Source organism: Canis aureus, chromosome 22, assembly GCF_053574225.1.
Source record: "Canis aureus isolate CA01 chromosome 22, VMU_Caureus_v.1.0, whole genome shotgun sequence".
Classification (NCBI taxonomy): Eukaryota; Metazoa; Chordata; class Mammalia; order Carnivora; family Canidae; genus Canis; species Canis aureus.
In genome coordinates this window covers 13,485,039-13,506,407 of record NC_135632.1, presented here as the reverse complement: position 1 = coordinate 13,506,407, position 21,369 = coordinate 13,485,039, and the positions used below count along the sequence as shown (strand labels likewise).

Sequence of the window (21,369 nt, the reverse complement as noted above, 5' to 3'; positions counted from 1 at the left end):
AAGCCCCCCCTCACACTGAAGTGTTCAGAACGAATCTTATAAGAAGCTGAATCAAAAATGATAATGAACACTGTGCAAACTGTCTTCAAAAGCTTGATCCTTTTGGTTTGCCTATCCCTGTGCATCTGGCATAAGAGAGTCCCAAGTGTCCTAGTCTAGAGGCTCCACTGCCTTTGAGCTTCTTTCCCCTTCTGTTCTGTCACCAAGTTATTTAGTTTCATTTGTGGAAATACATCATGGATTATTCCTTCCCTTGTACCAGTTAGGATTCTTGGTTTGCAAGCAATAAACACTAATTCTGGCTACTGTAATCAGAAAAGAATTTACTGGAGAGAAGAGTGATAGCTCTCAGAAAACATGCACAAAGGCAGCCCCAGGAATCTGTGTCAGGGGTAAATAGGGGGGGTCCAATAGGGCTTTGTTGTTGGAAAGAACAGGTGCCAACAGTCACACTTCCTTCTATATCCCTCCTAAAGGATCACATCCTAGGGAAAGAGTGTCTGACTGACCTTCCTTCTAAAGTCTTGTTCTCTTTGGCAGGGGAGGATGAGACACCTTGATCAACAAGATGGTATCTGATAGAGGAGGGACAGTTTCCTAAGCAACATCAGGATGCTATTACCTGTGAAAATAAGAATGATTGCTGGGCAGTCCAAATCAACATATGTCTACTATATTCCTCTCAACTAGGCTCTTGTTTCCTCAGGTCTACATGTTTCTATTTTAGCTTAATAATTAGGAAAATGAAATTGCAGATTAATGTAATTTATGATACATTTTTTAGTTGAAGTATGAATCTGCCCTGGAATATCCTGACCAGTGGACATATATAATCTTCCATATATTATCAGGCACAGGGCACTCATTATCTTATAAAGCAGTCTTTTATTCAGATTTTGGAAATGTTTCCTCTTGTCAAGCTAAAATCATCCATTCTATTGCTCAAAAGATAATGAGCTCAGAATGCTTCAGCCATACTTCTGGTGCTGATAGAGCCCTGGAGGACCTGATAGTCTGATGCAACTTTGGCCTATCAATCCTGATTCTACACATCAGCTCGAGTTCTAGATTTCAGAACTACAGAGAGAATAAATCCAAATGCCTAGTGAAGTCTGGGTGCGCGTAAATAAACAGTAACCAGTTGGAAACTATAATGGAAAAGGTTTTGATTCATCATAATATCCTCAAATATAAAATAGTTAAAAAGTACTTAACATGAAATTTGTAGGTTGAATGTGAAGACAACTATAAAAATTTACTAAGGGCCATAAAAGATGACTTGAATAAATGGAGAGACATAACATATTCCTGGGTGGGAAGACTCAACATTGTAAAAACACCACTTCTCAAATTAATCTAAAAATTTAATGCAACTGCAATCATAATCTCAGTCATTTTCTGCTTGAAACCTAACAAAGTTATTTTCAAGTCCATCTGGAATAATAAATATGTGAGTACAGCAAAGAAGCTCTTGAAAATGGGCAAGGAAGGGTGAGGCATTGATCCACTGGATATTAAGATGAACAATGAAGCTTAAATGATTAAAACAGTGAAGACCAAAGTGGTGCAATAGAAAACCCAGAACATATATATATACGTTTATGTACCTATAGACATGGACATTATATTATAAATACATAGGTTATAATTGAAGGGTGTTAGGACAAATGGAACGTATCTTCTAGGAAGATAATCAAGTTCCTGCTATCTCCTGTACTACATATCAAAACAAATTCCAGTTGGATTCATAAAACAAGACTCGTAAAAGAAAGTATGCATTATCATTAATAAACACTTAGGCTTTCTATGCAAAAATTAATAAAGCCTTGAGCTTTCTAAGGAGATAAAATTAACCACATAAACTTGAAAATGTCCATACTATCCCTTTCCCTTACTAAGCCAACAAAATGTAATATATTTAAGAGATAAAACCACAAATTGGAAAATATTTATAGCTTACATGGCAGCCAAAAGGTTAATTTTCTAAATAAATAAAAAGCTCCTAAAATTAATATGACAAACAAGCATCTCAGTAGGGAAAAGGAGTAGGACAGAAACAGGGAGTTCAGCAAAAGAGAAATAGAAATTGCCAATGACATGTCACTAGAATGCTTTCCTCAGAACAAATATAATAAATGTAAATCACAGGGGCACCTGGGTGGCTCAGTGGTTGAGCATCTGTTTTTGGCTCCGGTCGTGATCCCAGGGTCCTGGGATTGAGTCCCGCATTGGGCTCCCTACAGGCAGCCTGCTTCTTCCTCTGCCTAAGTCTCTGGCTTGCTCTCTCTGTGTCTCTCTCATGAATAAATAAATAAAATCTTTTAAAAAATAAATGTAAATCACAATGAAATAGAAATTGATTTCATATTAGCAGGGATGGGTACGATTTAGGGTAGTAAAGATATGAGTAAATGAGTTCTCTTTCATTATTTGTGGAAGTATAAAGGGTCACAAATTTTCTGGAGAACAATTTGGGTGAATTTTCCAAGGCATTAAAATGTTAGCCTTTCTATTCATCCGGCAATAGAAATGCATACATCAATCTAAAAGGATAACCAGGGGATCCCTGGGTGGCGCAGCGGTTTGGCGCCTGCCTTTGGCCCAGGGCGCGATCCTGGAGACTCGGGATCGAATCCCATGTCGGGCTCCCTGCATGGAGCCTGCTTCTCCCTCTGCCTATGTCTCTGCCTCTCTCTCTCTCTGTGACTATCATAAATAAATAAAAATTAAAAAAAAATAAAAGGATAACCATTGCAATCATATTAATAATACCGAAAACTATAAACAATCAAAAGGAGCATTGAATAAATTGTGGCAAGTTGGTATGATATCATATTAAGCAGCCATTAAATAATACAGATGAAAAATGTTGTGAAAAAGTCATTATAAATCCTTGAGTGAAAAGAAGCAAGTTACTTAAAATTTAAGAAGTATGATTACATTCATACCTGCATGTACATATTTACTGAAGTGTACGGATATGCATATAATTAGATGTATTCAGACAAATATTAACAATAGCGATTAATAGGTAATAAGAAAACAGATGATTCCAATTCGATTTCCTTCTGTGAATTTACACTTCCTAAATTGTCTATGATGTTTACACATTACTTGGTCGTAAGAAAAAACAAAAATTTGTTTCTTAAAACAGATGGACTTTGTTTAAAACAACAGAAATCCTTTTTTAAAAATAAAATCTTATGTGAAAACCCAATTCTTGGAATCCATAAAAGGGATAGTGTAGGGGTGGCAAGCTGAGAGCCCTGCTCACTTGGTGGGCATCCTTGAGCACCACTTTGAAATGTCAGGGCTCAGGGAATTCTGCTGAGAAACCAATGCATGTTGCCCCATCCCATCCCTCGGACCTACATGATGTGCTGTTCGTGAACCCGGACAGGCTCCATGATGCTGCTTCCCTCCATAACTACTCATAAATGGCTTAATAGTTTATTACACTTAGTTCTTTATAGTCATTGCCATGTATTCATTTGTTAAGGACTTTTTAAAATGTTTTCTAGATTTTAGGCTTCCAATACCTTGGTTTAGTTGTGGGTGGGTTAGAACTAAAAAGATTATATCATTACCAGACACACCCTTAGATAATTATGATTTGATACCATTCCCTCAGATTTCACTGAAGGTTGAAATGAGAAATGACTTTGCGAAGAGTGTATCTCCATCTTCCTTAAAGGTATTTTTTTTTAGATTTTATTTATTCATGAGAGACAGAGAGAGAAGCAGAGACATAGGCAGAGGGAGAAGCAGGCTCCTGTGGGGAGCCTGATGTGGGACTCCATCTGGGAGCCCTGGGATCACACCCTGAGCCACCCAGGTGTCCCCCTTAAAAGTATTACTAAATATAGTGTCCACTGCAGCATTCAAAGGTCCCTTATACGAGGATACATGTGATAAATTCCCCTAAAATTTTAGTGCCAGAAAAGAAGTTTGCCCATTTTTGTAAATAAGTATGATTTCTTTTTATAATGCTCTATTATTCCTATATAACTCATCATGTTTCCCTTTTGGCTTTGGCTGCCAGAAAGCTCAGAGCTATATTTATTGCCAAACCACAGCAACAAACAGCTGTCTAATTTTGCAGAAAAACTCTATCCCAAAGCACTTGAGTATTTACTCTCAACTAAATGGTCCCATGATATGCATGCCTCATGTTATGAGTTGTCTCAAATCCAATTTGGAAAGAAGCAAGGATTAGATAATAAACAAACAAATACATAAGTAATTTAGACTAAGCAGGCTTGGTATATGACAGTAGAAAATGCTTACACCTAGAGTTCGGTTTGTATCAAATGCCTATTAGACACATTGCTTACTCTGGAGTAGTGCTCTGGAGCGAGTGTGCCCCTTGGGTGCAGCCATGGGCTCTTGGGTCTGCTTCTGCGGCCCACACCTGTATTCACCTATCCCATGATGCTGGCTCTCTAGGGGTAGTCTGTGTGCCATCCAATAAGAATATCAGGTTGAAAGGGGTGGCAAAAGAGCAAGGTACAGGTAAACTAGCCATTTATACATGGACTGTAACCTTTAAATAGTTAATAAAACAAGATCTTGCTGAAACGGACCAGGAAATAAAAAGGCAATTTTCACACATAAAAATAAGCAGCTTTGAGGTACTGGGGTGTGTGTGTGCATGTGTGTGTGTGTGTGTTTATTACAATATTCAACATAGACTAAAAAATATCAGGTGAGTTAAGATACTTTTTTTACTTTTTTAGAAGGTCAAATATGTGTTCTTACTGTTAACATTACTTACATCATTTTACAAAACGATGAGGGCTGAAAAGGGCATGGAATATGGAGGAAAGGGAACCAAAATTATTTTGAATGGCTGATATAAATTTTATACCTTTATTTTTTAATTTAAGGGACACTGTTGTTCCTTTTCTCTGGAATGAATAAGCTCTTCAGCAACCTCCCTCATAACAAGAGAAGACACTACCATAACAGACATTGATTTAGATACAAGGGCCCATAGGGCGGACTCTGACAATGTAGCTTTCATAAGTCTCCTAAGAACTGGCAGATGGCTTTCTGCATCAGCAACAGACGCCTTCAAAGCCTGTGGGAACAGGGTGGCCCCTGTGACTCTGCAGTAAGTTGGGTCAGCTGCCCAGAAAGACAGGTTATCATTACAAGAAAGATTTGCCATGCCTTTCACAGGAGAGCCAAACCAGTCTATGGGCATGTGGACCAGGCAGGCTCCTGAGACCCCAAATATCTTCCTCCTCATGAAGGCTTGCTTGATAGTCCACAAATGTAGTTTCATTCAAGGCAGCAACACTTGCTCCTCAAGAGTCTAGCTCTGGAATCAGATCTCCTAGTTTGAAATCCCAGCTCCACTACTTACTGTTGACCCAGTAACGAGTGTAGGCCCTAATTTTGAGTCTTAGGTCTGGGAATTAATAAGAATGTCCATGAGAGGCGGGAAGCTAGTGCTTGGCTCACGGTACTCCGTCAATATACGTCAACTTCTATTATTATTAATTATACTTAAAGTACCACCTAATAACATGTAAATACCCAGAGAGGAATACTTTGTTCCCAGTTAATAATTGAGGGGCGGAGGAGGCCAGTCTCACCGCTTGAATGTCAATTAAGATGACAGTAGTGAGCAGCAAGGGATCCAGGATTGAAACCTGGAAGGAGCAGGGAACTAGGCCAAAGGACAGAAGCAGCTTTGACATTTTGCTCAGAGCCACAGTGATTCTTCTAGGTGGAAAAGCACCCAATCGTTGCAGCTATCCAAGCGCAAATCCTCACTGTTGCAGAAAGGCAATCTAATTGCCGAATCCAGATCACAGGATCCCTTGGGACATCAGGGGCTGCCCCTTTCTCTATTAACTGATCCACCTCAGAGATTCTATATGTAGACTTCTTGTGGGAAGAGGTACTACACTGTAGCCCCGCCACATCAGCTCTTTGTTTCTTTGCAGACAAGGATTCTCCACACTGATGTGTGTGGAAATGTGCACACCCCAGAGAGGCTGCTTACCCGGGTGCTCGCCATTAGCAGCCAACGGCAAACCAGCACCCTTTTCTGCAAAGCAGCTGAGTAGACTTCCATTTATAAAGTCATCCATCACCTCTATAAATCAGTCATTTGTAGGTTTTAACATCCCCTCCCGCCCAGCCAGGAGAGAAGAGGAAATGTCATTCTGGAGACTTTCCCGTTAAGTTGTTGCGTACAGAATGGATGAATTATTGTGTTTTTCTCCTCAGGGTACCCAGGAAAGGCTGATTCAGACCCAACCCCGTAGAAGCGTCAGGGAGGGGAGCCTCTGGGAGCACACAGGCGCCTCACACACCCAGCCCGCTGTGCAGGAGGCAGCACTGACCTGTCAGGCCTGCGGCCTCAGCAGACAGGAAGGCGCTCCACGACAGGAGGAAAAACAGGCCTGTTTCCAGCATGGGGAACTCGCACAGTTTGGTAAATTTGGTCAAGTGACAAAGACAGGTTAAGGGAAACAACAAATGCTTTTACAGCTACCTCTCCTCCTTGGCTGAGGAAAATGAAATCTGGGTGAGATGGTTTTAGGGTAAGGGAACCGATTTTCAGACTGTCACTCTCATTGGGACTGTGCTGAAGGCCAGCTTGAGTTCCAGGCTTCGTTAGGGGGTCAGCACTCCACTAAAAATGCAAAGCTGTATTCAGGTCACAGAAAGGTGTCTTGCTAAGTAAGAAGATAGCATCGGCTCACTGTGGGTACGGAGCCTCTTGAATTTGGCCCTGGCCCTTGGGGCGTGTCCCCTCGGGGACTGCAGCACATCAGGAAAACAGAGCCATGGACGGAGAGCAGAGGCTCAGTGACTTGCTGCAAGTGCGTCAGCACCAAAGGAGGCCACTGCCCCCTGGGGAGTGAGAGTCTGTGGACAGATCACCTGAAAAGACTCCTCTCTTGAGGATGGAAATAGGATCAGGAGGGACATTTATGTTCAGTGATAGGGAAACTACTGGGGCCATCTTAGTATAAGTAGGATAGAGGACAGGTATATTATTTCTAGGTCAGGCAAGAAGCCCTTCGGGAGGCAATGGTTCATTTTGGCTGGGATGACACTTGGTCAATAGCCTATAAACTGCACAGAGAGCAAGAGAAGAGTGGTCTGATCCAAATCATGCAGAGAATGGGTTATGGGAAGATGATTAGGAATATGTGATCCATAGAAAAGGGTTACATTGCAACTGTGCCCACAGCTAGGGAAAAAAATGCCCTGACAAATGAGATGTCGTGTTGCATTTTTATGCTTCAAGACAAACATCTAAAGAGATTGCACATTAAGAGATGGTTAGCAGAGGGGCGGGGAAGCAAAAAAGCATGACCCCTGGGGTGGAAGACCAAGATTGGAGTCTTGACTCTGCTGGTCACTGGCTGTGTGATTTCTGAGCAATGTATTAACCTCTCTGAGCCTCATTTCTATCCTGTGTGAATTGTCAATGAGCATAATACCTACTCACCCAGGTGTGGAGAATAAAATTAGATGAGGTATATTTAAAATGTCTTGCAAAATTTTAGAAAGCACAAAATGTCAAGAAGAGGCAGAGTGACTTCATGATTGGGAGTGTAGCCTCTGGAAGACAAACTCCACCTCACTGTATCAGCTTCAGCATGTCCCTCGACCACTTTGTGCCTTGGTTTCCCTGTCTGAAAATGGGGATAAATCACACAACCTACCTCCTAGTTATATAAACCAGCTATGACATGTTAAGCACTCACAAGAGTGCTGGGCATGCAACAAGGAATATGCACGTTTTTCTCTTTTTGTGATTTAAATGAATTTGTTTCATAAACCATCTTTTCTGGAAATAGAGTCAGTAAGGATCTGGAAGCAATTATTTATCTGGAAGAAAACACAGGTTGCCCTTTGCCCCTTTTCAGCATTCCTTCTTATTACTGGGAGGGCAGGCTTTGTTTTTAGTGGGGTTTGTTCCTCTGAATTCCCTCTTCTACTTCGTTGTGGAGAAGGCTGAGGTGGACATAGGACATAGGACATAGGACATTCTTCTCTTTCAACCTTCTCCAGAAAGTAGGTTAGTTCTGGGTCAAGATCCAAGCTTGCATAGAGCTCACAGGCCTATACCCGGAGGAGCACCACCTCATCATGGACAAGGTGTCAAGGCTCAGTGTGGTGGAGGGAATGACTGTGCACCCATCTCCTTTGCAGCCTGAGTTTGTGAGAGGCAAGGCCAGCAGGTGCTACATGACAGCTCTTCCTCCTGAGACTGAACCCCTGTCTCTTCCATTTCTGCAGCATTTTTTCCAGATTTGTTCCAATCTCATGGCAGACTTCTAATCTCCAGGAATTTTTTCCCCTTTCCTTACCAACTTGTTTACTTATGTTTCCATACAGTCCGTTCATATTGAGCATAAGAGAGCTCCAATTTCAGCTTTTCCACCCAGTGCAGGCTCTGGAGTTTAAATCCACCCTGGGTTTAAATCCCAGCCCTGAGATGTCTCAGCTGTATGGCTTTAGACAAGTTGTTTAACCTTTATGTGTCAGTTTCTTTAGCTGTAAAATTGAGATAATAGCAGTATCTCCCTCTCAGTGTTTTTACAAAAGCTATATGAGAAAAACCATTAGCAAAATGCTAATGACAATGGCTGGCAAATGGTAAAGTTCTCTACAAACATTACAGTAATAATAATTGCGTTCACTCTTACTGATATGTGACCCAGAGTAGCAACTAAACCTCCTTGAGCCTCAGTTTCCTCATGTGCAGCGTGAGAATAATAATGGCCTATCTTACAGGGTTGATTCAAATGAAGAGATATATACAAAGGCCTTGACACATGTTAGACATTATGAAATGTTGCTATCATCATTACCATTACTTATGCAAAACAACATGTGGGCTCCATCATAATTCCACTTAATAATCAAGAGGCAATAGGGATCAGTGATCAAATGCATGGTCTGTTTCTTAGTTTCAATCTCCGGGTTTGAATTTTGGCTCTAATATTTACAGCTGTATGTCACTGGGTAATACCTTATCCTTTCTAAGCTTCAGGGTCCGATAAAAATAGTATCTATGTGACATGGTCATTGTGAGGGTCAGTGAGGTATAGCGTATAAAACAAATAGTGAGAGGCCTTAGGTATCGTAAGTACTGATATTAATCATTAGATTATTAATGTTATTTTTATTAGAGATCAGCCTTAGATTTCTGAGTTACATTATCTCTTTGTCAAAGGAGTTGACACTCTTTAGGGTTTCTAGGCCAAAATTTTGGAGTGGCCTTTGAGTCTCCCCTCTTCTAATCATTAAGTCCTAGAGATTCTTCTAAACTTTAGTCTCTTTGATGTTTCTTCCACAGCTCATCATCACAGTTTCTCTTGATTCTAATCCTTTTCTGACTCATCCTATGAACTAGTTCCTCATTTATTGTTTAAAAACTGGGCTTTCAGTATGTCACTCTCCTGAGCAGAAACCTTCAGTAGCTAATGGTAGACTACAGAAGGAAACTCAGACTCCTTTGAATAATACTCTAAGAGACTCCACAAGGTGAGTCCAACCCACCTGTGTCACCCCATCTTCCACTGCTCACCATTCCGAGCCCTCTGGTCCTCTCAGGCACATCGTCCATCTCTCATGCCAGCCCTATCCCCACACTTCAATGAATGCTGGTTTTCTCCTGAATCGCTTATCACGTAGCTTTTGTCTATATCCTATCTATATTTCAGGCCAAGCCTACATCTCTCTCTGTATGTAAATATTGCTTTTTAAATTATTTTTCAGAATAATAAGACTAGTCAAGAGTCTATTGGACTATTTCAGAAACAATGGACTCATCCACATTTGATGTTTAGAGTCCTAATAAGGTGGCTATGGGTTTAGCACCAATATTCTACACAACTCTTATTGTAGAGCTTGTCTTTCCAAGGTTGTTACTAATTGAAGGTCATATTTTATTTATCCTTTGACTCATATTAGAAATGCTTAGTAGGGACGCCTGGGTGGCTCAGCAGTTTAGCGCCTGCCTTCGGCCCAGGGCGTGATCCTAGAGTCCCGGGATCGAGTCCTACATGGGCTCCCTGTGTGGAGCCTGCTTCTCCCTCTGCCTGTGTCTCTGGCTCCCTTTCTCTCTGTGTCTCTCATGAATCAATCAATATATATAAATATATAATAAATATATATTTATATATTATTTATATATTTATATATTATTGTAATTATATATTATATATATATATATATATATATATATATTTAAAAAGAAACCCTTAGTAGAACCTAGTGTTTTAGCAGCTGCTCAGTGAGTAGGGTTCACTGCGTCAGTCCCCATGAAAAAATATCCAACATTTTGCTTTCTTTAGTAGAGCCCTGACACATCTTGCACCTTCTCTTTTCCCCAAGGTCTTTTGTCCTTGATCCTTTGTTGTGCCTCTTTTTACGGCCTCTGTTAAGCCCTCACACTTGACATTGGCTTTCTGGCCTGCTTCCTCAACTCTGACCTATTTCTCCCCATCTGACTGTTCACTAGACAGCTCACTAGACCAGCCTCATTCCCTGGCTCAAATCCTCTAGGAACTCTACCATTCTTCCACCCCACTACTACAAAAGAGGAAATGGGATGACACAATTGCCCAGATATGGCAAACATGTCATTTCTGCCCTGCTTGTAGATCCCCTTCAGTAAAATCACTAAGGATGTTTGCTTAAACCCACAGTGATCTTTGGCTCAGCCAGTCCTATGAGCTAGTGATTGAAAGAAGTTTGAAAAGGAAGAAGAGAATACCTAGTAAATCACTCCCAGTCAATCTTGTCTTGTTCTTGACCTCAGATCATCTTCAGGTTCCCTCTTGACCCTAATACATCCAATCCTGATGCGCCATGCCCATCTATTTCCCTACATGGCAATTTTTCAGATTATTGCTATCTTAGGGTCAGACAGTAGCAGTAGTGCTAGAAAGGCCTTGGACAAGAAAGATCCTGGGCCCCTCTGCTGCTACCAAACTTATGCCTCAAAGATGACTCAGAACTAAGATGGCTCCAGTGGCATTGGATCACATTTGAATCAGACTGTTTAGCCATTTCTTGCTTGGCCTGGAAGTTGTCCATCCTCAGAAACATTCCAGGGACACTGACAGCTCTTAATAGTCCCCAGCTTTCCACACACATGCACAAAGGATATCAGTGCGGTGACAACAGCATATGCAGACCCCATTGCAAACGAGCCGGCGAAGATCCCCAGGAAATTCCCCACGGACTGGAAGAATGCTGCAGCATCAAATGCATTTGGATTCTCCTTGGGACTGTAAATGGATATAGAACTGAAAAGAAAAGATGGTGAAGGTTAATTAGTGACTTCTCTCTTACGGCCCAAATACCAGATGTCAGAAGTTAGCACCCACGTTTGAGGAGGGTACCTTCTATGAGGTTAGCTGCTGGTTGGAAGAGTTCAGGAGAAACAGATGAGGACAGGGAGAGGTAGAGAAAGTAGAGAGCTTTCCCTTTCCTTACAGCCCAATCCCATGGTATCCATATATTGTTGCCAGTCAGTAAACATTTTTATATTGGAAGGGTCATAAAGAATATTGTTTCTGAGCAAACTAGGCATTAAAACATGGTAGGTGTATAAGGAATCTGCTGAGGAGATAGATAACTGTGAATTATTTAGTGGCCATATGTCTTCAGTGCTGTTATATATTCACAAATGCTCCTGATAAAAAGTGCACTTTTATGGCCTGTGCACAAATGGGCAATACAAATCACAGCGTGCACAAAATATTCTGCTGTGATCTTGTCATAAACCACAAAGCATTCCTCCTCTCCAGTGTAACCCTTCAGAAACAGAGCCCAGACGATGCTTAGAGCATCACAGTATTAACCCCTGGGGAAAGACAAAACCCTCATTTTCCCACCGAAACAAATGGCAGCAGCTGCCCGAGGTTATCTTTTATACCCCAATTCTGGTGGCTGCCAACAGATTTATTTCTATAGAGAAAAAGCAATCCACCAATAGGCAGTCTGTTCACTTAAATATTTTTGAGGACACCACATTTGCTATTTTTTTAACCAGGCCCTCAAATCCCAGAATATTCATAAGAAGGACAAGGTACATCCTATTTTAGAAAATATGAACTCCGTATTGTAGCATTAAAATGAACAGATGTGCTAGAACCAGTAGCTTTGGGGAGATAAATGAAGTAACTTTTCAGTTGTTTTTTTTTTTTTTAATAGTTTTTATTTTAAATATGAGGTCTTTAAAACCAATCAGGAAAATCAAGAGTTTTGTAATAAATTCTGGAAGAACTTTGTAGCAGTACAGAAAGCAAGAAGTATACTAGACACACTGACTTGAGATTAGATTGGATTTTACAGAGATGTAACGGAATCTTTTATGGTTTGGGTGATTAGAGCATGTTAACTACCTTATTTGACTTTTAGTATCTAGAGACCAGTTAAGGGGGTGGGGGAATGGATTCCAGCTCTTTTACAGGAAGATATGTGGCTTTAAAAAGGTAGTTTTAAATGTTCTTAGTTTTTCCCTGGGTGTCTTTAAACCCCTAAAGTAGGCCAAACACTTCCACTTTGATCATTAATTGGATAAGGAAGATGAATGTGGATCTCAAATGGAGCCCTTGAAATGTATGCGAGAAAAGGATTGCCTTTGAAGTGTTTTCTTTTTGTAAAGTGTTGTGTTTTGCAGACAAAAATGGAAGAGCAAACCCATATTTAGATCCTTTGTATCTGACAGTCCTGAGAATGGGTGTATAACCCCATGGCCATTTTGACACTTGGTGCCCAATGCAAAGCTTAATGTGTGAGTTGACATTCAGTAGCATATTTCCTCATTCTAAAGAAGGAACAAGAGTGATGAAAAAACATTCTATTTGCATTCTGCTTTTCAAACAAAGAGTTCTGCATAGTAACACAGCCTGTGAATAATTCTGTTAATTGCTGAGGCCATCAATAGATCTGATCCATAGAAAGGTAGCTCCTCACCCCCATCTCCACCTCTGCACTCCAGAAAAAATTTTCTCTGTCTTATGTTCCTGACCTTGAAGCATCATCATCACATCATTTGGCCATAAGACTATGTATAATTTCCATTATTTATGAAACGTTTTCCTTTAAATCAGTTCATTTGTATTTGAATGCAAGAGCTTTTATTAAAGAATATTTATGAAGCCATAGATTTGATGTGCTAATTTTATTTCTTTTTAATACATATGAGATTATGTAACTATTACATTTGATAAAAAGTTAACCTGTGTGTCACCTACAATCATCTGGGTACCCACATTGGTTCTCGGTCTGCATTTTGGGAGACATTCATTTCCTGGGCTCTGATCCCCACCCAGTAAGGGTACGGACAAACTTCATATACTTCCCTGTGATGTTTGATTTAACTTAAGGGAAAAGCTTAACTTCCCTTGTCTTATGAAGACGTGTCTGTTGAATTTGCTGCCCCTAAAACTCCCAGGATGAATGGGGTGGGTACCCAGTAGGGTCCTGGTGGGACATTAGGTGCAAGGTGTCGGGGGTGGGGGGCAGACAGGAATGAGCATAGAGAAGAGAAGAATTTGAGTCAAAAAACATTTTATTGAACATATACAAGGCATATCCAGGCACAGAGGCCTAAGATGTAGATGACAATGAGCTCTAGTCATGGTGCTAAGTGTGATTAGATAGATAACATCTAATGGTGCAAATGAGGCAAGAGTCACTATTTTATTTTATTTATTTTTTTTTTTTAAATATTTATTTATTTATGTATGATAGTCACAGAGAGAGAGAGAGAGGCAGAGACACAGGCAGAGGGAGAAGCAGGCTCCATGCACCGGGAGCCTGATATGGGATTCGATCCCAGGTCTCCAGGATCACGCCCTGGGCCAAAGGCAGGCGCTAAACCGCTGCGCCACCCAGGGATCCCCAAGAGTCACTATTTTAGATGAGAGGAGATGGCATTTGAGCAAGGAAGCAAGTCAACAGACAGTGATGGGAAGAGAGTACTTCAGGCAGTAGAAAGAGTGTAAGCAAAGGCAAGAAGGCAGATGGTTGAGGGCACTTCCAGGCAGAATTATATGGTTATGGTTGGAACACAGGGACCATGTATGTGGGCACCTATGGAGGTAGAGATGGGGAGATGACATCGCTCAGCTTTAAATTTCACATTAAACATATACAAAAATCCTCACATTTACATAACATTTTGTCCCCTTTATGCCTGCATTCTAACTTCATTTCATCCTGTAACATTTCTGCCAGGTAAACAGGGCAGGTATTTTCATCCTTCCTTTTCTTTCTTTTTTCTTTTATAAAACAAAGAAATGAAGAGAGAAATTAAGATCATAGAGCTATTGAGTTCAAAAATGTAGATTTGTTTCTTCCTTCAAAAAGTTATTTTGTTGGGAGGAAAACAGGGAAAACAAGAAGCCAGATCAGGAGAGTTGAGTAAGTGCTGCACTGATTGTAAACGCAGTAGAAGTTCAGGTACCAGAACCTTTAATTTCATCCCTGGACGGAACACAGGCAGCACCTTCCCTTGTGCAAAGATAGAGCAGATTGCACTGTATGGGGTGAGATCATCCTCTCCCCCATCTCACTAGATGACCAGACTCGGGGCTTCTCAGGGGAATCTGCTTTCAGGTCTGGCTCTCAGACTTAAGCTTTGCTGGGCCTGGCCTGTGTCTTTTTCCTCTTTGCATGTCCAGGACACACATTGGTGCCTGGCACATGGCAGGCCAAAAAGGATAATGGAATAAAGGCAGGATAACTGGAAAGTAGAAAGGAAAGAAAGAAGAAATGCAGGAAAGAAGGAGGTTTGCAGATCCTAGTCTTGAAACGAATCATCATATACAAGATTTTCTTTAGTAAGCAATGACTTTATATATTTATATTGTGGGTGCTTTTAGGTTCATCAGCTTAAACTGAAGGTGACACTTGAGATTCTTTAACTTGAGCTTAGTTAAGTGGCACCCCTACTGGATGTTCTGTAGGCAAAGCCCTCTGGCTTTTGATGAGGAGTGAGGTAAAGAAAGCAGGTAAAGAGGTCAGGGAGGTCGCATCTTTCCTGACTGCTAGGATTTAGGAAGCTATTCCTCTGGGCTCTAAATCCTGGTGAAGGAGGAATCTCCTTGGGCTCTGGTTTTCAGTTGCAACACTAAGCCTCTGGATTGTAGGGCAGCATCTGCAGAGGGTGCTTTCTGGAAACAAACAGGGGTTTGGGTAGTATATGCAGAGTTTGCCAACTTCAACCCAAGAAAGGAAGAAATAGCATTTTCCAGCAGTTGCAGACCTTTGGACTTGAAAAGAAAACATATCCTCCCTTGCACTGAGGGAGATGCTTGGACCATTTGTGGATGCAAACATGGGAAGGGAGAGAGGAGGAGAAGAGGAATTAGAGTTTCTGCTAACCTGTGTGGTGCTTGTTCTTTGGGACACTACTCATAGAGGTACTGTTTATAACACAAGCTGGTAAAGATGGATCTACAATCCCTATATTTCTGGAAAGAATATTTGAGTTAGATAAAACCAATATCCTTGAAAATGATATGAGCAGAAATACATAGCGGTGTTTAAATATTCATCTCATAAATTGGAAATAAGTCCAGGTTATTGATTCATTCTATTCAGGAATAGATTATTCAGCAAAAATGAGTTTGATGATAGTATATTGTATCCGTTCTCAGAAATAAATGTGTGCAGCATCTTTTATTCACAATTTTTGAAATGGATGAAATATCCTCAATTCCTTTGATGAAAGCAACATGAATCAGGATTGTGTTGCTCACTGTGTCATTTAAGATTCATAGACAGGATCGCAACTCCAGTTTCTCAATAACCAATTTTTTTCATCTTTATGATGTTCCTTCAGGGAACTTACCTAGCATCTCAGATAGTATTAAGAGCATATAATCTGAATCTGGGATCTGGGTTCAAATTTCAATTCTGCTACTTACTGCCTGTGTGACCTCGAGCAAGTTTACTTAAATTATATGCAACTTGGTTTCCTATAAAATGAGGATGATAACAGTAGTAACTATCACAGAAGCTGCTACAAGAATTCAATGAATTAATGTTTATAAAACACTTGAAGTGGCACCTGTAACATAGTAGGAATTAGACAAGCATTTCTTAAGTAAATCATCCTTCTTCAAATAACCCATTCCTCCTCCTGCTCTTCCTCCTTCCTTTCTCTTTTTCTCTCTTTTGAACTGAGAGTTTGGTTTATTTCTAAAACAAGCATCTCAAACTAGATGATGTCCAATCAGCACCTCAACTGAAACAGAATTGAGGTGTCATTACCTGTCTCTCTTATACCCTGACTGGACTGATCTGGTCTAGGATTGCTGAGTGTCAGGGACCATTTGATCTTACAAATTGTCGTTTTGTTTTGTTTTGTTTTTTTTGTGGAATGGTGTATGATGCCTATGCTCAATAAATGCTAGTGATGAAGAAGAAGAAGAAGAGGAAGAAGAAGAAGAAGAAGATGAAGAAGAAGAAGAAGATGAAGAAGAAGAAGAAGAGGAAAAAAGAAAGAAATAAGAAAAAGAGGAAGAAAAGAAGAAGGTAATGCAATTATGCTGGAAATGAAAATGATAAAATGCAGGTTAAGTGTTCTATAAATGGTACCACCATCACTGCCACCAATGCCATCTCCTCCATGACTCATGACTCTGGCTTTCTTCCCATTCTGGGTCCTACCAAGTCTTCTCTCTCCTGGTTCTTACAATCTTTATGAAGGTCATTCGATTTCTAACACCATCCACTTTGTTATTTTTCACTGCTACTGCTAAAATATTTTGCCTCATACTTATTCACTTAAATTACTCAACAACAGCCAGCTTTGGGCAGCTGTTCTTTCATTATGACGCTGTCCTCTGATTGGTCCTCTCAGCTCCCACAGTCTACTCTCCATCCCGGGTGCCTGACTGGGACAACCTGCTTCTCCTAGTCCCTAGTCTAGTCTCAATTCTTTTGTGAGCATGAAATCAATGTCCCTCTAAAACTTTCAAAAGGAAAGTATTAAGCAAACACATTGTAATCATTTCAGATGATTTATTAATGTAATCATTAAAGAAAAAAATAAGAAAATGACTACTATAGCCAAAGATGTACAAAAGGACCTACTATTTTCTTTGCCAAATCCTTAATCCCTAACAAAAAAAATTCTAACTGCTGGCACCAGTTTATTAAAGAATTCCTGATTAGTTGGGATTATATATAAAGTGGTTTATTTCATTTTTTTCCAATTACTGCTTCCAGCTGTACTATGTCGAATCCTTCTTTATGGGGGTATGTAGTTCCACTAATGATGTCTTAGCCAAATTCCATTATTCAATTCCTTTCGGTTGTTAAGACTTGGTAGAGTCTAGCTTAAAACCTAAATCTTCAAAGCAGGATTGATTCTTCTTCTCCCTACAGAATATTATAGAGCATCAGGCAGGATGACTTGGAAGGGAGGAGAAGCAGGAGCAGTGTTCCTCCAAGTCTCTTCTGAGCACCTATGTCCCCTGTCATAGGAGACACGGGGCGGGGGGGGGGGGGTGTCCAGCTTGTTCCTGCTCAGTCCCTCTCTTAGAGGCCTCTGCTGACACAGTAGCACCTCCATTTTGCTGAGAACTGCCTCACAGGGACCACTCAATCTTCCATCTGCCCTGCCAGCTATGTGTATTCCCAGTCCTTTCCTATGGCTTAGATCAGGGGCCGTCTGGGCAGCATGGTGGCTCTCACCCTTCTTTTGAATTCCAGCCCTTTTATTGGGCCATGGACCACTGTGCCAGTTCACTTTGACCACTCCCTAAACACACAGAGCCTTCAGGTCCTGCTGACACAGACTGCTCCAACTGATTCCTTTTAGAAATCTCTAGGCCAGTCCCCATGTTCTTGTGTACTCCCACTCCAAGAAACCACATCTAAGAATTCCCTTCCTTTACTTTCTTTTGAGAGGGCTTTAGCCTCTTTTCTCCACTGGGGAATGAACTGGCAAGGCCTCTTTTGCAGGCAGCCTCAGCCTACTGGGTGGTTCCTTCCAGTACAGTCTCTTCCACTTGACTTAGGATAGAAGAAGCACCCCCTTGGATAAAGGGAACAGCTTGACACCTCAAACACTGTAGTCTTTCCAAGGATGACCCCACTCCTCCCCATCCCTTTCATATACCAATTTGAGTCAAGAGAGATGGTGGGGAGGTTGAGGGAAATGAGGCTGATTCTGTTGCCAATTAAGCTAGTTGGGAGGTGAGGCGTTAACTGCTAGAGAAAGCTGCTGCTCTTTTTAGTATGGAGTCATTTATCAGCTTTTGTTTTCAGCTTTGCTCCCCAAACCCAACTTGGCAAACAGGAAAAGGCCCACAGGATGACACAGCTTATGACCTTTATGTCAGGTTGCTTCTAGTTTTCTTCTCCCTATCTAGAGTTGTTTCCTCATTTTTAAGAAGAAATACAACATAGAGGGGAAATGAAAATTGGTAAAAGCTCCTCTGTTTAGTTGGCCCTGAGTGTCATAGGTAAGAAACAAAGTAGAAGAAAACTAATTACAGTGCTATTTTGTGTTTAAAAAATGTTTTGTCCTGAAAAAAAAAAAAAAAAAAAAAACCAGAAACAAGTGGATCCTTATCTATTATTTATCTTTTAATAACTATACCAACCTGCCCTTTCTCAAGAAGTTGCTTAATTATGAATAAGGAATTGATTTTTATGGGGCCAAGAATTGTGTGTACACATTGGAATTCATTCTGGCATCTGCCTGCCCATTATTCTGGCTTATGTTCTGCCAAAAGCCAATGAAGCTCTGTTAAGAGAACCTGCTGTAAAACATAATGACTTCAGGAATTGGGGGCATTCCAGGCACCCTGGGAGGTTAGAAGAGCTGCCTCTTAATAATAAGAGGTTCTGGCCAGAAGTTCCTCTGAGCTTCAGTTAGAACCGTTGGGCTTCACCTTCCCAAGGGCCAACAACCCTGCAGGGTGGAGAGCCATGTTTGCAGAGGGCACATTAATAACTCTTTCAGCTTCTGGAGGACCATTTAGTTAATGACTTTGCTCCCTGAGATTCCAAATTCATACCAAGGTGTGATTTTCCAAATCCTTGACAAATTTCATTTTGCCATTTTGACATCTGACACAAGAGAAAAAGACAAGGGGAATTCTGTGGCAAGTATGAATTGGTGTGTCATAGCTGCCCCCAGAATAACATAGCCTCATGCTACATGTACTGATTCACACCATCAACAAATACTTACTACTCATCTACTATGTTCAGATATTTTTCTAAGCACTAAAGATCAAGTAGCAACACAACAAAGCTTCTAATTTCACGTTTCTTACATTCCAGTAGAGAAAATAACATAAAAAATAGCTAAGCAGATAAATATATGATTTAATGAGAGAGATTGAAAAGAAACAAAGCAGTATAAGGGGATGGGATACAAAGTGATAGGGGAACTGCTTTAGTTAGTGTGGTCAAGAAAGTCTTCTCTGAGAAAGATTATTAAGTGGAGTCCTGAATCAAAAGAACTAGAGTGAGCTTTCTAGACCCTCTGCTTTCTAGCTAGCACTTGCTCGGTGGGTCTGAGTTGCTGCAAGGCGGCAATGTGGCTGGAGCGAAATGAATGGGGGAAGAGTGATGGGAGATAGGGCTGGAGATAGGGCTTGGGCCAGGTCTTATGGAAGCTTTCAGGCTATTTTTAGGTCTTAAGATATTCTTCTAGGGATAAACAGGCAGCCACTGGAGGGCTTGCAATTGGGGAGAGCTGTAGTATGAAATATTTTAGATGAAGTCTGTGTCAATAAAGTAGAAGAAATTGAACAGGAGACAGCGTGGTCCCATTGTATGTATTCCCCAATGGCTGAGGCAGACCAGATCTCTCTTCATCAGTCTAGATGCCATCATCTAAATGAGACCTGACAAACCACAGCAAACCACAGGAGAAGGAGTAGGGTGGTGAGAGGAAGATGGAAGGAAGGAGGAGAGTTTAAAGGGCAGATGAATTTAGTAGAAATAGTTTCAGTAAGCATTTGTAATGTAGTCGAGGACTGGCCTTGTTTTTTGGGTTCCAGAGGCAAGCTATGGCCCAAAACTAAAAACACCATAGGGAGAAAGATTTCAACTTCATATATTATTTCAAAATTTACTAATTTTTAGATCCGATGCAAAAGGAAATGGGTACTAGGAAAAGGTAGTGAGTTCTCTGTCCTTGGAGATACTTAAGCATAGATGAAAGAATTACTTTCCAGGGTGCTATGGAGAAATTCCATGCACTATATGTTGGATAATGTGGCCTCTAGGAAATTCTCACCCCAAGAGTTACTGATTCACTACGTATTTTTCCAACTTCCTTCAGGAATATCAGAAGAGGGATGTAGGGTGCTTTGCTTTCTGTGCTAACCCAAATCCTGCCATTAGAAATGGCTGAACACTCAGTGAGTAAGGAGCAGTACTTTACTGCAATGGGGACACAATGAAGGCACAAATGATTTAGGCTGGAGCTGGGTTGATAATGACATCAAGAACAGTTACAAATTTCAGCATGGAATAAAGCCTTTGACAGATTCCTAAGTGGCTCTGCTCCATTAAGTTCCAACTTTAAGGTGACAAAGAGATCCCTGAGTTTAAAATTGGTTAAAAGGGAAGAAGAGTTAAAGGAGGTTTGTTATGAATTATGTGTGCATTTTCTTTGAAAGGACATCTTAAATTACTTTGCAATTTAGTCTGAAAAGTCTTGTCAGAATTGAATTAGTCTGTGGGCTTTGAGAAAATTTTCTCTAACACCTCATATTGAGAGGGAAGTGAATTTGAGATAGTCTTAAAGATAAAAGTAACTTGCAAATACTCTTCTTTTATTTTGTTTTCTTTCTTTCTTTCCTGAGACAGAAACAGAAATTTGAATCCCACTACTATGAGACTTTTTAAAAGAGAGAGAGAGAGACTAATTCTTATGACCTAATGGGAATTTCAACCCTTTCTCTTACTTTTCAGTTCCTTTAATCATCACTAATGAAATCTTAGCTCCAAAGAGTACTGTGATCTGTGAAACTTTTAGTCATAATAGATATTAAAAACAGATATAGAAAAGTAGGTTAATAGCCACTAAAGATGGAAATCTAGTTAAAATTAAAATATAATCATTAACAGGTGCAAGCAGGATCAAATATTAATCCCCCATGTTGAAATGAAGAAGGGGGTCAGGTGCTCCAACATTTATTCAGCCCTCAAAATACTTACTATTTCCTGTATTTTTACTATGGAGCATTCACTGTGTGTCAAGAACTACGGTAAGCAGTTTTACAAACTCATCTGATTTATCATCACAGGATCCCCTAAAGTAGGTGGTATTGTGATTTCCATTTTATAGATGAGGGAACTATGGCTTAGATTGAGTAACTTCATATGTATCATCTCATTCAA

General features: G+C 40.5%; 1 protein-coding gene across 10 annotated transcripts in view; it reads right to left on the bottom strand.

Annotated features, from left to right (window-relative positions):
- Positions 1 to 21,369, bottom strand: part of SLC9A9 (solute carrier family 9 member A9) — a 654,903-nt gene that overhangs the window by 287,863 nt on the left and 345,671 nt on the right. For all 10 annotated transcript variants that reach the window (XM_077864842.1, XM_077864844.1, XM_077864845.1 and 7 more), the window contains 2 exons: positions 11,145 to 11,288; positions 6,357 to 6,457 (listed from right to left, as the gene is read on the bottom strand). In XM_077864842.1, coding sequence (XP_077720968.1) covers positions 6,357 to 6,457; positions 11,145 to 11,288 — 245 coding nt within the window. The remainder of the gene's footprint in view (positions 1 to 6,356; positions 6,458 to 11,144; positions 11,289 to 21,369) is intronic.